The 14,982-nt window shown below is 40.7% G+C and overlaps 1 protein-coding gene across 2 annotated transcripts in view; it reads left to right on the forward strand.

The window, feature by feature from the left end:
- tmem64 (transmembrane protein 64) overlaps positions 1 to 14,472 on the forward strand; it is a 44,706-nt gene extending 30,234 nt beyond the window's left edge. The window contains exons 2-3 of one of the 2 annotated variants that reach the window (XM_068031626.1): positions 9,219 to 9,374; positions 12,883 to 14,472. In XM_068031626.1, the coding sequence (XP_067887727.1) occupies positions 9,219 to 9,374; positions 12,883 to 13,074 (348 nt within the window). In that variant the 3' untranslated portion in view covers positions 13,075 to 14,472. The remainder of the gene's footprint in view (positions 1 to 9,218; positions 9,375 to 12,882) is intronic. The other variant, XM_068031627.1, reaches the window with a different exon arrangement.
- The last annotated feature ends 510 nt before the right edge of the window (positions 14,473 to 14,982 follow it).

The following is a 14,982-nucleotide window of genomic DNA, read 5'->3' on the forward strand; positions in this document are numbered from 1 at the left end:
TAATGCCTTGATTTTAAAATTCTAATTCTGGTCTTCAGATCCCTTCATGGCCTCGTTCCTCCCTATCCCTGGCATTTCCTCCAGCCCCACAACCTTCAAATAGCTGCATTCCTCCAATTCTGGCCTCTTAATCACCCCTGATTTTAATTGCTGTACCATTGGTTGCTGTGCCTTCACCTGCCAAGGCACTAAGCTTCGGAATTGCCTCCCTAATCTCTGCCTCTTTACCTCTATTCCCTCCTTTTAAGAAGGTCCTTAAAATCTTAGTCTTTGATCAAGCTTTTGTCTTCTGCCCTGATATCTCCTTATGTGATTCGGTGCCAGATTTTGCTTTATAATGCTCCTGTGAAACTCCTTGGGATGTTATTATGTTAAAGGCACTATATAAATACAAATTGTTGTCATTGTTTGAATTGGACAATATAAGTGGTTTCTCGGAGATGGGTAAAGAAGTTGAGATCTTTCTAAAAAGTCGACAATTTTTATTACACAAAATTGATTAACAAATTTTGTATTGAGAAATGTGCAATTGTGGAAGTTTTGTTTGCCCAATACAGGATAATATTTAAAATAAAAACACAAAATGCTGGAAATACTCAGCAGCTCAGGCAGCATCTGTGGAGAAAGAAAAAGAGTTAATGTTTCTGGTCAATTAGCTTTCATCAGAACTGGGAAGTTAATTGGTTTTAAGTAAGTGAAAGTGGGGGAGGGTGGGAAAAAGAACATAAGGGAAGGTCTGATAGGGTGGAAGGCAGGAGAAATTAAATGACAAAAAGATGTGGTACAAGACCAAAGGGAGTGATAACAGAACAAGTTTAAAAACAAATATGTCTAGAATGGCAGAAAAGTAAACAACTGCTGCGTGAAGGCAAAAAAAAGAGAAAAACAAGAATAAATTCAAACCAGCAAAGCAAAGAAAATGAGGGGCAGAGATTATGGTCTGAAATTGTTGAACTTGATGTTGAATCTGTAGGCTGTGAAGTGCCTAATCGAAAGATAAGATCTGTTCTGTCAGCTTGCTTTGAGGGTCATTGGAACACTGCAGAAGGTCAGCATAAGAGCGAGGTAGAGAATTAAAATAACAGGACTGAAAGCTTGGGGTCAAGCTTGCAGACTAAACGGGCGCATTCTGCAAAGTGGTCACGCAATCTGCGTTTGGTCTCTTCAATGTAGAGCAGACCACATTTGTATCCAATTTCGAGTTCCCCTCTCCTTCATGGTTCAACTCTTTTCTTCCTTGACTTTCTGTCCCCATTTCTGGGGGCAGGTTATCAATGAATATTCACTGTCGGCCCACTGACTTCCACAGTTACCTCGACTACGCCTATTCACACTCTGCTTCCTGTAAGGACTCTATTCCATTCTCCCAGTTCCTCTGTCTCATCTCTTCTGACAGTGCACCCTTCCATACTAGCTGTTCCGATATATCTTCCTTTTCTTTCAGCTGAGGATTCCCCCCCCCCCGCCGTAGTTGATAGGGGCCTCGACTGTATCCCGTCCCATTTCTGCACTTCCACCCCACCAACCTCCATATTCAGCAGATCATCCTCTGCCACCACTAACCTGCCCTTTTACCTCTTCGCTCCTCACTGTCCAAGGCTCCAAACATTCCTTCCAGATGAAGGTGATTTGCATGTACGCTTTTCAATTTAGTATACGGTATTTGCTGCTCACAATGCAGTCTGCTCTACATTGTGGAGAGCAAATGCAGATTGAGTGACTGGAGGTGCTCCACAAAATGATCAATCTTCAGGCATGATCCTGAACTTCCAGTCCCCTGCCATTTTAATTCTTCACCTTGCTCCTTTCTGACCTCTGCCTCCTGCAGTGTACCAATGAAGCTCCGTGCAAGCTCAAGGAACAGAACCTCATCTTTCGATTAGGCACCTTACTGCCTTCCAGGCTCAATATTGAGTTCAACAATTTCAGGCCATAACCTCTGCCCCCATTTTGTTTCATTTTTGTTTTACTCTTTTTTGTGTTGGGATGGCAGCTGGAGGTACCTACTCTATTTGGCCTCGCACCACCAATTTTATTGTCATTTAATCTCTCTTCCACCCTATCACAGACCTTCCCTTTTTGTTTTTTTCCCTCCTCCTTCCATTTCACTTGTTTAAAGCCTATTCTCTCTCTAACTTTTCCCAATTCTGATGAAAGATCATTGACCTGAAATGTTAACTGTTGCTGTCTCCACAGATGCTGTCTGACTTGCTGAGTATTTCCAGCATTTTTATGTTTATATTTAACATCCTGCTACTTAATTAAAAATATGAAGTTCCTTTAGAGATAGCAAACTACACCATTATGGTCATAGAGTTATACAGCACAGACACAGGCCCTTCGCCCCATCGTGTATGTGCCGGCCATGGTTACATGTACTTGAGGCTTGCCATTTATGGCACTTTTTTGTTCTTTGAGCTGTTGCAACACTGTATCAACAGAGGCAACTTCCTCTAATTTTCACAGTTGTTAAAAAAAAAAGTATGACTATTTAAAGGCTATGTTTGCTGACAATGACGTGTCATCTAGTGTACAACTGCACAGACAATGCAAGGTAGTGTAATTGGATGCCACATTCTGCCTGGAATACTACCTGTGCATGTGCAGGAAAAGATGTCCTTGGTTGTTTTGTGAGGTGTTGACCCCCTGAGTGCAGTATCAGGGGAGATTAACTATATCCCTGTGTGCATTTGTGGTTCCAACTGTCTGTTTAGCTCAGTGGTTGCCCTTTTGTCTGAGTCAGAATTGTGCTTTGAATCTCATTCCAAAACCTACACAGTTAGTCGAGGCTGACAGTTAAGTTGTTGATTCTGAACTTTCCATATTATTTTTTCCCTGCTCCCCTTCATTGAAGCAATCCAGTTCAAATACAAGACTTGCTACACCTTAAGGGTGTTATTGCAACAGATCTATCCTGAGTAGTTTAAAAGATAATCAACCAGTTTCCCACAGGCAAAAACGGGCCTTTGAGGCCAGGAGTGGTGATCAACAGTAGATGGTGTTAGAGCTATTTTTTTTTTTTAACACCAAAGCAATCATCTGGCAGTGGCTACCTGCATGGAAACAGTGTTCAGGACAGCCAGTACAGGATTTAGTTGGAGGTCACTACCCTATGATGCTACTCTGTGGATTGACATCTCTCCTGTTCTGTAAACTGTCCTCAGCTGTAGTTGAATTTTTACTTATCAAATCCATTAGTAGTTCAGGATCAGCCCACCCCCAATATAAAGCCCATGTGATTGAAGCAGTAACAAGAAGTTCAGCGAGAAGGGAATGGGCAGGCTAAAAATGGGGAATGTGTGAAAATTGCAAAAGCAAATATGCTTGCGGATACCCATCCCTGGCATTAGAGCTGAGATATGCCAATTTTTGGTAAGTGCTAAATACTGAATGAACTCCATTTCAAAATGACAATTTCTAAACCTTACCTTGTAGCAGCGAGAAATTTGGAAGAAAGCCATGCTTTTTAATTTAAATAATGTTCAAATAGGATCACAATATTGTCATGCTAGGTCCCCACCTGCCAAGAATGAGGCATATTAATTTTATCATGAACATTAATTTTAAACTGTTACTGGAGTGAAGAAAGGACTTGTTAAACAGATCAGCTGTGGCTGGAAAAGATAGTTGCATATTAGAAGACGGTGCTTGGAAGCACAAAGGACCATTCCCTGACGCATTCAACCCACAATGGACCTTGATCACCAGGTATTGTGTGTAAGAGGAGAATTCCAGAGACTGCTAAAGTGATACAATCCAAGATGTGGTCAGGCCAGTTAGTCACATGACTAACCTGCCTGGCAACCTGGGTTTTTCTGAATTGTACAAACAGTTTGAACACTGTTTGCTCCTGGACTGAAAAGACCTCTCTTGGCTGGCTTGCCACAGCTGCTTCTGTCTGCTTCCATCTCTCTCTCTCAGTTCCAAATCCACTGAAGACACATGAACCTCACAGCGAACAAGATTTAAGAAGAATACTGGGCCCCAACTCAAAGCAAGACCTACCTACAATCAAGGACTTTACAGTGAGCTCGAAGAACCGAAACAAAAACTCTTCAGATATTACCTCAGACTTTTCCACTTTATTTTTCTTCTCTTTTCTGTCTCCGTTTGCATGCCAGCGAAGGCGCGATGTGTATCCGTAGGCGTCAACCAAATTTAAGTTCAAGTTTAATAAATTTCAACTTTTCTTTTAAACCTAAGAAAACCTGATTGTGCTAGTTTCTTTGTTATAATTGAAAAGCAGTGAACAAGGATTCACCAAGGTGGGATGCTAAAAACACACTTTAAAATTAAACCCTGTTGGTAAGACCAGGTGGGAGGGCCCCCTAGACACTTTTCTCACCTGGTCGTAACAATGTACATCCTTGAAATTGTCTTTTTAAGGTCCTTAACAGGAGCAGTCCAGTTCTTGGTGTACCAAAAGGGGCTTAATGTGCTATTTATATCTAATTGACAACTGAATTTAGCAATGAAGACCCTTTTGGTTGGATCTAGGAATGCCCAGGAGCTTTTCGGCTTACTGCAGGATGTAGCAGCAAATAGCTGCAGTGAACAGTTCTTCATTTTATGCTGCTACCTACTAATGCAGATTTGCACCTCGTTAGCAACTGTTCTTTGTATAGCCTCGACTAGTTCAGGACAGAATTGCTCTGGGTAATCTGTGTTGTGCAAAAAGAGTCCTCTGTGTAATGCACATTACGTTGAAGCGGCAGAATTCAATTTTTAGTGCATAACTGCAAATGTAAAGTTCAAGATTCAAGTTGATCAGTGTATTGAAGAAAGATGGAACTGCCTACTTTATGTTTTTAATAGAACAGTGCAGATTTGCATATGATATTATGCTAGGTTTCTGTTCCTTCGAGGTTTGTTCCGAAGTTTCCGGGAATTTAAGGTTAATCTCTGCAGGAAAAACATCATACGGATATTTAAAACAGGTTTGTTTTTCTTCATGAGTTTTTTTTTCGTAATAAAAGTATGTCATGGGTGGTGGTGGGGAAGACTGTTGACTGGGTGAAGTGTTTGAAGGCTGGAGATCATGTGATGCAACCTCCAGGGATACATCCAACCATAGTTGGCAACCCTACATCATGCCCCTAGGCATTCATACATTAGCCTTCACATCACTGTTCCCTTCTTTGAATTAGTTTCCAGTGTAGTTCACTAAACATGGGTGTAAATAATACCCAGTGGCTGTTTAATTGAGGTTTGTCTTGGAAAGAATGTAACAGCTGCCTAATTTGAGCGTATGATGGAGATGAACCAAATAATGTAGAGTTTCGGAGAGGTTGGATGGAAGAGGCCAACAACTGCTGTGATCCAGCTGTGGTAATGGAATATTCTATAATCCAGATCCATTGTCATAAACAATCAACAAGTTCTTCTTGCAGTTCCTGAATATTCAGTGAGCCCAAAACTAGATGAAATTGAAGCTAAAATTAGTTGTTCTGATCAGATCCAACTGCAATGTAACATTTCATAATTCAGATTCATAATTATATAAAAAGCTATAAGGTTTTTTGTAGCACTCTTTAAGCTATCAGCCAGTGTGAATTTAGGCAGTGAGTACCTGCAGATCATATGATTTGGGGCAAGGGCAGCAACACGGGCACCTTTTTTTAATTGATTGGTTTGCGGGTTGTGAGCATTGCTGCTGCTACGATCAGGTGAGGAGGGGTCACTCCCCTCTTGTCCTTCTCCTTGTTTGACCACAACAGGGTTTATTCCTTTTTAAACAGTGAATGTACTTACCAATTCAGTGAGTGTTTAACCCTTTAGGTGCTTTGATCATAAAAGAACCAATTTGACAGGTTTTCTTGAGTTTGAACAAAAAAGAGGTTAGTTTATTGTACTTAAAATGTAACCCTGATCTAAGTACAATGATAAAACTTCGCTCCAGCTTCCCCACACAGATATAACACACACGAGAATCATACACAAATCAATTAGAGTGATGAGGAATAGTTTGGTTTGGATTAGAGTCCAGAGCAAGTAAAAATAATATACAGTCTGTTGGGGTCTGATAATTTTGTTGTCTTCCGGCTGAAGTTGTAGTTCCGAAGTCTTTTGCTGGCTTAAGTGCACTTTGTAGCTGGATCACCTGGTTCAGGTTTTTCTTGGAGACAGTGATGTAGGTGGCTTGCTTCCCCAGGATGTGTCTCTCTAGCAATGGTAGATTTGGATGTTCTGCAAGCAGACAGATTTCAAACTTGCGATATTATCTGGCGAGAGAGAGCCATCCCTCCCCCACTGGGGTCCTATCTGGTTAGAACTTGAAGCTTCTCTGTGTGTAACAAAACTCCCAAGTTTTACACAGCCTGGGAAGACTGTCACATGGTTCTCTCAATACCCTTGTTTTTTTAATGAGGTCCACAGTCTAAAACCCAAATCTCTCAGGTGTATTGCCGGTGTTTACCCCCTGGAGGTGTGTCTCCAATAGTGAATGCTTCAAAATGGCTTTGAATGCCCTGCTAATGAGGCTAATACTGGATAATATATCCCTTGTTAGACATGCATCTCCAATTTGATGACCTTGAATGTGATGTATTTCAGTGCAAATTGTGGTGGCCATTTTGGCTGCCAGTTCTTTTTAAAAAGTTAAACGTAGGATCCCAGTTTTCCTTTTTTAAAAGTTTAATGTAGGTTTCCAATCAATGAATTTAAAAAGTCTGGATTCAGCATAACATGTTTTCTTGACACTGACAAGACCAGCATTTATTGCCCATCTGTAAATGCCCTTGAGAAGGTGGTGATGAACTGTCACCTTGAAGCCCCCGTGTGGTGTAGGTACACCTAAAGTGCTGTCAGGTAGGGAGTTCCAGGTTTTGACCTAGCGACATTGCAGGAATGGTAATGTTCTTCCAATTCGGGATGGTGTGCAACTTAGAGGGGAACCTGCAGGTCCAGGTGTTCCCATGTGCCTGCTGCCCATAGATGGTCGAGGTTGCAGGTTTGAAAGGTGCTATCGAAGAAGCCTTGGTGGGTTGTTGGGGTGCATCTTATAGATTGTATAACACAGCAGTCCCACCTTGGCTTTCATCTTGTAGTCACTTGGATATTTAGAATCATAAAATCATTACAGCACAGAAGGAGGCCATTCAGTCATCATGTACATGCTGGCTCTCTGCAATAGTGACTCAGCTAGTCCCAGTCCCCGCCCTTTCCCTGTAATTCTGCAAATTTGTTCTCTTCAGGCGCTGATCCAATTTGTTTTTGAAAGCCATGATTGAATCTCCCTCCACCATGCACTCCTACAGTGCATTCCAGATTCTAACCACTTGCTGTGTAAGAATGTTTTTCTTCATGGCAAAAGAACCAACGGTGCCAGTCGCCTTAAATGGTCTTTCGTTCCTGATTCTTCCACCAGTTAGAACAGTTTCTCTTCTATTCTGCCTGTCTAGACCCCTCGTGATTTTGAGTGCCTCTATCAAATCTCCTCACAACCTTCTCCTAGAACAAACTCAGCTTCTCCAATCAGTCCATGAAACTAAAGTCCCTCATCCTTGGAACCATTCTCACAAACCTTTTCTGCATCCTTTCCAGAGTCTTCACATCCTTCCTGGAGTCTTGTGCCCTGAATTGGACACACTATTCCAGTTGAGGTCAAACCAGAGTTTTATAAAGATTCATCATAACTTCCTTGCTTTTGTACTCCGTGCCTCTGTTTATAAAGCCCAGGATCCTATATGCTTTTTAATCAACTTGTCCTGCCACCTTTAACAATTTTTATACATAAACCCCCATGTCTCTCTCTTCCTGCATCTCTTTTAGAATTGTACCCTTTATTTTGTAATGTTTCCTTGTTCTTCCTACCAAAATGGATCACTTCACATTTCTCTGTATTAAATTTCATCTGTCATGTGTTCTGCCCATTCCACCAGCCTATCTATGGCCTCTTGAAGTCCATCACTATCCTCCTCACAGTTCACAATACTTCCAAGTTTTCTGTCATCTGCAAATTTTGAAATTGCGCCATGCACACCCAAGCCTAGGTCATTGCTACAAATCAAGAAAAGTAGTGGTCCTAGTACCAATCCCAGGGGATCCAACTGTGTACCTTCCTCCAGTCTGAAAACAACTGTTCACTGCTATCTGTTTCCTTTCAGTCAATCAACTTTGTATTCCTATTGCCACTGTCCCTTTTATTCCATGAGCTTCATCTTTGCTGGCAAGCCAATCTGTGGCACTTCATCCAATGCTTTTTGAAATCTATGTAAACCACATCAACTACTTTACCCTTATCAACCTTCTGTGTTACCTTATCAAAAAACTCAATCAAGATAGTTAAACACAATATGCCTTTAACAAATCCATGCTCGCTTTCCTTAATTAATCCACACTTGTGCAAATTACTCTTAATTTTATCCTGAATTATTGGTTCTAAAAGCTTTCCCACCAATTTGGTAGAATTCACTGGAAAGCATTCAAAAGTAGAAATTCTGATCTTCCTTTCTTTATATTTATCCCCATCCCCCAATTCATCAAGTGACAGGTAGGCCTCACTTCACCGCAGCCCCATCTTACATCAGTAACATGGACTCCGAATTAAATGTGGGATCTTTCTTATTTCAATGGCTCAGTCTCACATTTACCCACAATACCATTTGGAAAGCTTAATCAACATTTTCTTTGCACAGTTATTCAAAATTTAGTGAGAGGCTGTGGAAGCTCAGTTGGTAACTCAGTAATGAACAGTAAGGTTCTAGTTCTGTTCTCAGTTAGCTGCTTTCAATTGGTAATGCTAACAGCATCTGTGGTGAGGATTTAATTCTGTCTAAGGAATTTTTCTGGAAAATCTATTGCAGGTGAGGACAGGATTGGGTTCAGCTGTTTTTCACCAGGTCAGAATAGCTTCCTAAGATTTGCTGTCTGATGTAAAACATGAATGGCTGTGTTGGTGAAGCATTTGTGAGTGGGGCACTGCAGGGTCTAGATGGTATCCATGAACTGTACCCTACATGAGTTGTCATCAAGAGGAGGATATATTTGGTGTGGCAGTTTTGTTTTGAAATCCTGAGAGGTCTAACGCATGCTATTTTTGAACTCTACTAGTGCTGATTTGATTAATGAAGCTTTGATTGAGTTCACACTTGGGTAACTGTCAGTGGTTTGGTAGTAGTCTCCCAGCAAAAGTACGCTTTGATCTGACACATTGATCCTGCATTTGATTTAACTGTCAGCTTCTAATATATTTAATATTGAATTTTATGGTCCTGCAGATTACAGATTTATCTCTCCCAAACTACCTTGTTGCATCTTCAGTTGGACTGCTCCCGACTCAGCTTTTGAATTCTTACCTGGGAACAACCCTGCGCACAATGGAAGATGTTATTGCTGAACAGAGTGTCAGTGGATATTTAATATTCAGTCTACAGGTAGGGTGTATTGCTTGTGTTAAATCTTGTCTTCATGAGCAGTGAAAATTCACTTGATGATGTAGTGTAGTATGGTGCCAGGAGGAGAGTGAAAAATCATCCCTGTCTTGCATAAATGTCATGATATGTGTAGTCAGACAATATATAAAAGTTAGTATGGAACATGAAGCAGAGAAATAAAGTTTTATTCAATGTCGTTGAATGGTGCAATGGCCTCTGCCTTGCCTGCTCCTGGTGGCAAAGCATCTATTCTCAAAAAACCATCTACATGAAACACAATTTCTCTGAAGCCCTTGTTTATTGATCATTTTAATTTGATGACTCTGTCACTGACTCCTAACCAGACTTTCACCGTTCGCCCTATCCAAATCCTTTTTATATTTTTCGAATCGGGTAGTATTTTTTTTTTCTCTGCTCCAGTTCCTGCATCTTGCCTTTCTTATAATCTTACTTTCCCATTTGTGGTATAATTTTGTTGTACTATGCTCTTCACTCTATATGGCTTTAGTGTTTTTTTTTTATAATATATACAGGTGGCCTAAACATTCCCTTGTCTACATTTATCAGTTTTTTGGCCCTTTAACCTATGTCCATGTTTATAAAATTCAAAATGCCATTGGCTTGCACTTACACTTTCAGGAAATTGTTTTAAACCTTAGGTTTTTCTGTTCATTGCATTTAACAACTTGCATTTATAGAATGCCTTTAACATAGTAAACGTCCCAAGGCACTTCACAGGAGCGAAATCGGACAAAATTTAACACCGATCCTTGAGTTATTAGGACAGGTGACCAATAGCTTGGTCAAAAAGTTAGGTTTTAAGGAGCGTCTTAAAGGAGGAGAGTGGCGTTAGGAGGCAGAGGTTTAGGGAAAGAATTCCAGAGCTTAAGGCCAGACAGCTAAAGGCATAGCCACCTTCAGCATCTTTCTACTGAATACATATCCCCATTCTATGATTTTCCTCAGTCATTCGTATTAATTGCATCTGCTACCTGCCTATTTCATGTGCATGTTCTTTGAAAGTTGATATTCTACTTGCTGTTTGCCAAACTCTCTCCTTGGGTATTGTTTGCAAATTGCAATATTGAGCTATCTATATGAAGAGAAAAAGCAGATACACCAGTTACAACCTTTCTGTATTCTAATTGAGACCTGGTTAACGCTAGCCCTTTGTTCCCTATCCATCAATCAACTTTCTATCCAAACTGCTACATTTCCTCTTCTACCATGGGCTGCATTTTGCCTGAGGTGGATGGGAATTCGCCACCGACAACTGCAACCCAGCCAACGACATGGAGCCAAGAGGGAAGGCAAGTTGGGCATGCCACACCAGGGAAATCGGTCGTGCCCTGGTGAGGCTGTGGTGGTTGTTTGGGGGGAGGGGGGTTGGCCTGGGTCCCAGGGGTGGGTTGGTAGGCGGGGGCGGCCCCCCCCACTCCCCCGGGCGTGTAGAAAGGCCAGCAGCTATCGCTGGGCGGACTTTCATGTCCACAGCATGCCTACTTGCAATGGGTAAAATACCTGTGGATGAGGGCCCTTAAGTGGCGTTAGGTGGCCACTTGAGGCCTTGATTGGCCTTGGGCGGGTGGGTCGCTCCCCCCCCCCCCCCCCCCGCCCCGACCTCCATAAAGTTGACTGGAGGTGGGAGTGGGGCAGGTAGGCCTCCCGGAGCCTCCCGCTCCATTTTCCACCGCCCCCCATCAATTGACCTGCTTGGGCGGAGTAAAATTCAGCCCCATATGCTTGATATTTTTTTATTCTAACAAGCCTGTTCTGAAACATCTCATCAAAAGTCTAATGAAAATCCAAAAACACATCTGCTTCATTCAATTTATTTATCCAATTGATTATTTCAAAAAAATTGTATTAAATTTATCAAACTCATGCTTTGTTTCTAACATTCAATTTGGCTGCCCTTGATTAATTCCCTGCAATTCTTAAAAACTCACTAAATTGTATCTTTAATTGTAAATTCTAAGAGTTTGCCCATAACTGGTATTAGACTAACTGGTTTATGGTTCCCTGGCTCATCCTTTTCTTCTTTCTTGAACAAATTGTGTTACTTTGGCTATGCTCCAGCCTTTTGGCATAATTTTCATATTTAAGACTGTTTGGACTATCTCCTGAATAACTTGTTTGCATGCAGCCAGGGCCTAGTGACTTAGTCACCTGGCGGTCTGCACAATCTTAAAGAACTAATTTTAGTTACCTCAACGATTATTTCACAACATCCTCTAGCACACTTACTTTCACAATCATTTCTAAAAACTGATACAAAATATTTAATATCTCCAACATATCCTCTCCACAAGTAGATTTCTTTTATGTCTGTTTAGTCATACTCTCTCAACTCCTTCCACTTTTATATGCTTATAAAAGATGTTGCTATTGCTTTTTGTTATCAGCCAGCCTTTATTAATTTTCCCTTTTTAGTCCTTGTTTGTCTTCCATCTCCTGGGCAATTTCTCGAGCTCATAATCTGAGAGTTCCCTCCTGCTTTAACTCCATTCCCATTAAACTGTGGAACATTTAACACTTTTTTTTTCTCTGGCCTACATGTTAGCTGGCATAAGTAGTTCTCATTCTTTCGGCACTGTCTCCCTGGCTTTTAAAACTGCTGAAATTCATTTCTCTCTTTCTCCCCATTCCCACCCCAAACAAAATTTGACTGGGCTTTTATTTTTTAATACCTTTTTGGAGACTACCTTATCTTGACCCTCTCGTTCCTATGAAAAACTCTTCTTCGTGTTTCACTTCCCAAATTCACACCCATCTCCCTCCCCAATCATTGACTTGATCAAAGCCAGACTCTTTGCAATTTTGTTATCTATCATATTTGACCTCAAGCTGAGTTTCCAATTCAGATCTTCTCCATCACAAAGGCTGCTTGCTCCCACCTTTGTAAAATCTTCTGCCTTCAACCCTACCTGAGCCCAAATCCACACTACGTCCCTTTCACGCATCACCCTGTCCTTGCTGACCTCCATTGGATTATTCTGCCCCCACCAGTGCTGCACCAATTAAAATTCTCACCCATATGTTTAAATCCTTTGATCTCACTCCTCCAGTCCAAAACTTTCTAAGAATTCTAATCTGTTGTGCATTACCACTTTCCTTCTTAAGCACAGCCACCGATGGTGATCCAGAAGCCATTAAGGCTGGATACTCTAGAATTCCCTCCCTAAACCCCAACACCTATTGCCTCCCTCTTCTGACCAAGTTTTGGTCCTACTTTTTAATATATCATTGGCTCCTTGTCCTTTTTTCTTGTCTCTGAAATATCTGCAGGTGTTTTTCTATGTTGAAGGCACTATATAAATGCAAGTTGTTGGGTTGTTATTGAAACTGCAAAATTACAGGACTCTTAAAATATGCTGTCTGGAAGTTCTTGTGTTGCTCTGATTGTGGAGTTAAAATCTCAATTTGTAGAAGTACTCGGTGTCTGTATTCTCTAAATTATCCATATCAATATGCTGTGCTTATATTGTTTGCTTTCTTCTGGTTACAGATCTGCATCAGCGTTGGATTGATGTTTTATGTTGTACATAGGGCTCATACTGAATTGGATGCTGCCATTTTAGCTTGCCAGATGGAACTGAAGACTTCACTGATTAAAGGTGATCATCCAAATGGAGCCAGCTTGACATTCTGCAATAAGAGGACTTCAGCAATGACAAGTGGGGGAATTAATATTGTATGAATCAGAATGATTGTATAGATTCAGGGAACTGTAAACTGTCGACCAGTGCTAATTTAGGGTCAGTATTGTTGTGCATCAGTAGGGTATGGCTTCACACAACTGCCTTAATAGTGAACAAGTTTAATGGTATGGTACTGGTAGCTCAAGTAAAAGTAAATCACAGCCATACAGTGATGGAGTTTATTTGCTGGTGAAAATGAAAGCAGGGTGGGAGGTCAACTTAAAAAAAGACTGACATTAGTAATGTATTGATAACCAAATCCCACATGCTGTGAGGTTAAATCATGTCTTATCTGTTATGGAAAAATGCAGTCTGTAGCATTTGTTTCCACTGGCGCAAGGATGTTTGGCTCTCCTGTCTTTGGCTGTTGACCTTGTAAGTTGGTTTCCCAATCAAGTTGTGCAGAGTGATTATATATTTGGTAACAACGGTATTTTGTAATCTAGTACAAGTGGCAAATTGGTGTACCTAGTAAGAACAGTTCTAGTTGTGTGAAGGAACTGCCTAGGAACTGGGGCAGCGCAGTGGTTAGCACCGCAGCCTCACAGCTCCAGTGACCCGGGTTCAATTCTGGGTACTGCCTGTGTGGAGTTTGCAAGTTCTCCCTGTGTCTGCGTGGGTTTTCTCCGGGTGCTCCGGTTTCCTGCCACATGCCAAAGACTTGCAGGTTGATAGGTAAATTGGCCATTATAAATTGCCTCTAGTATAGGTAGGTGGTAGGGATATGGAATTAGTGTAGGATTAGTATAAATGGGTGGTTGATGGTTGGCACAGACTCGGTGGACCGAAGGGCCTGTTTCAGTGCTGTATCTCTAAATAAAATAAATATCAAATGAGCCGGCAAGAGAAAAGAACCAAAATGCCTCCACCAGCTGCACAGTTTAGAACAATGGAATGTTTGGTGACGCGTGAAAATCAAATTACCTTTTTTTAATCTCGTAGTCCCCTTTAAAGCATTAAATAATAGTTGTTTTGCTGATCAATCAAAGAAGCACTGAGTTTATATTTCTGTTTTACATTGTAATTTTCTAATTGAGTGAGTAGGAGTAGCACAGGTGACCTTGTGGTTACTTGTAATATGCACTTTATTTGGTCCTAATCTGAATGGTACCATTTGTAGAAATAAAAGATGACAGCAGAGTGTCTCAAATATAAGTTCTCATTGTCATTGAACTATCGAGGCTGTCTGCTGTAATTGAAATAATGGTTAATATGTAGAATTGAAAAGAACACTTCCTAAATAAATTATTTTGCACACTAGAGTTAGCATGTTAAAACGGAAGACATTTATGGACTTAATAGTGATCAGTTTGAATCAGGTGGCATTAGGAACATTAAAATGTACATGAATGTACTCCATTAAAACATGAAATAAAAATATAAATATTTCATTGTGATATATATTTTCTCAATCTATTCAATCTGTGGTTTCAAGATGTCCTATGCGCTTACAAAAACCAAGGGGTGGGTGTTTTTAAAACTATGTTGGCTGAAACTATAATGATCAAACTGATAAATATGTCAACATCTCTATGCTCTTCCTTACTGTGTGAAGATTATATCAGTCAGGACTGCTCGATCTGTCAAAGGTGCTTGTATGTTGATGTCTAGGCATTATAAATGGTTTGCAGTGATTGAAGTCTGTAGTCTTTTACAGTCTCAGTGGAATATCTATTTCTGTAAAGACATTGAGGTAATTTTATCCTGCATTTAAAATATTTGTTTAAATAACACATTGCGATATTAAAAAGCACAGCTAACCAACTAAATGCAGTGAAATGAAAACAAAATGCTGGAAGTACATAGCAGTCAATTATTTGAAGAGTGACCAATCCATCTTGATCAAATGGGATTTTCTTTTCAGACGGCTGCATATACCAGAAATGTCGCAAGACACAAATCAGCAG

This window comes from Heterodontus francisci, chromosome 5 (assembly GCF_036365525.1).
Source record: "Heterodontus francisci isolate sHetFra1 chromosome 5, sHetFra1.hap1, whole genome shotgun sequence".
Classification (NCBI taxonomy): Eukaryota; Metazoa; Chordata; class Chondrichthyes; order Heterodontiformes; family Heterodontidae; genus Heterodontus; species Heterodontus francisci.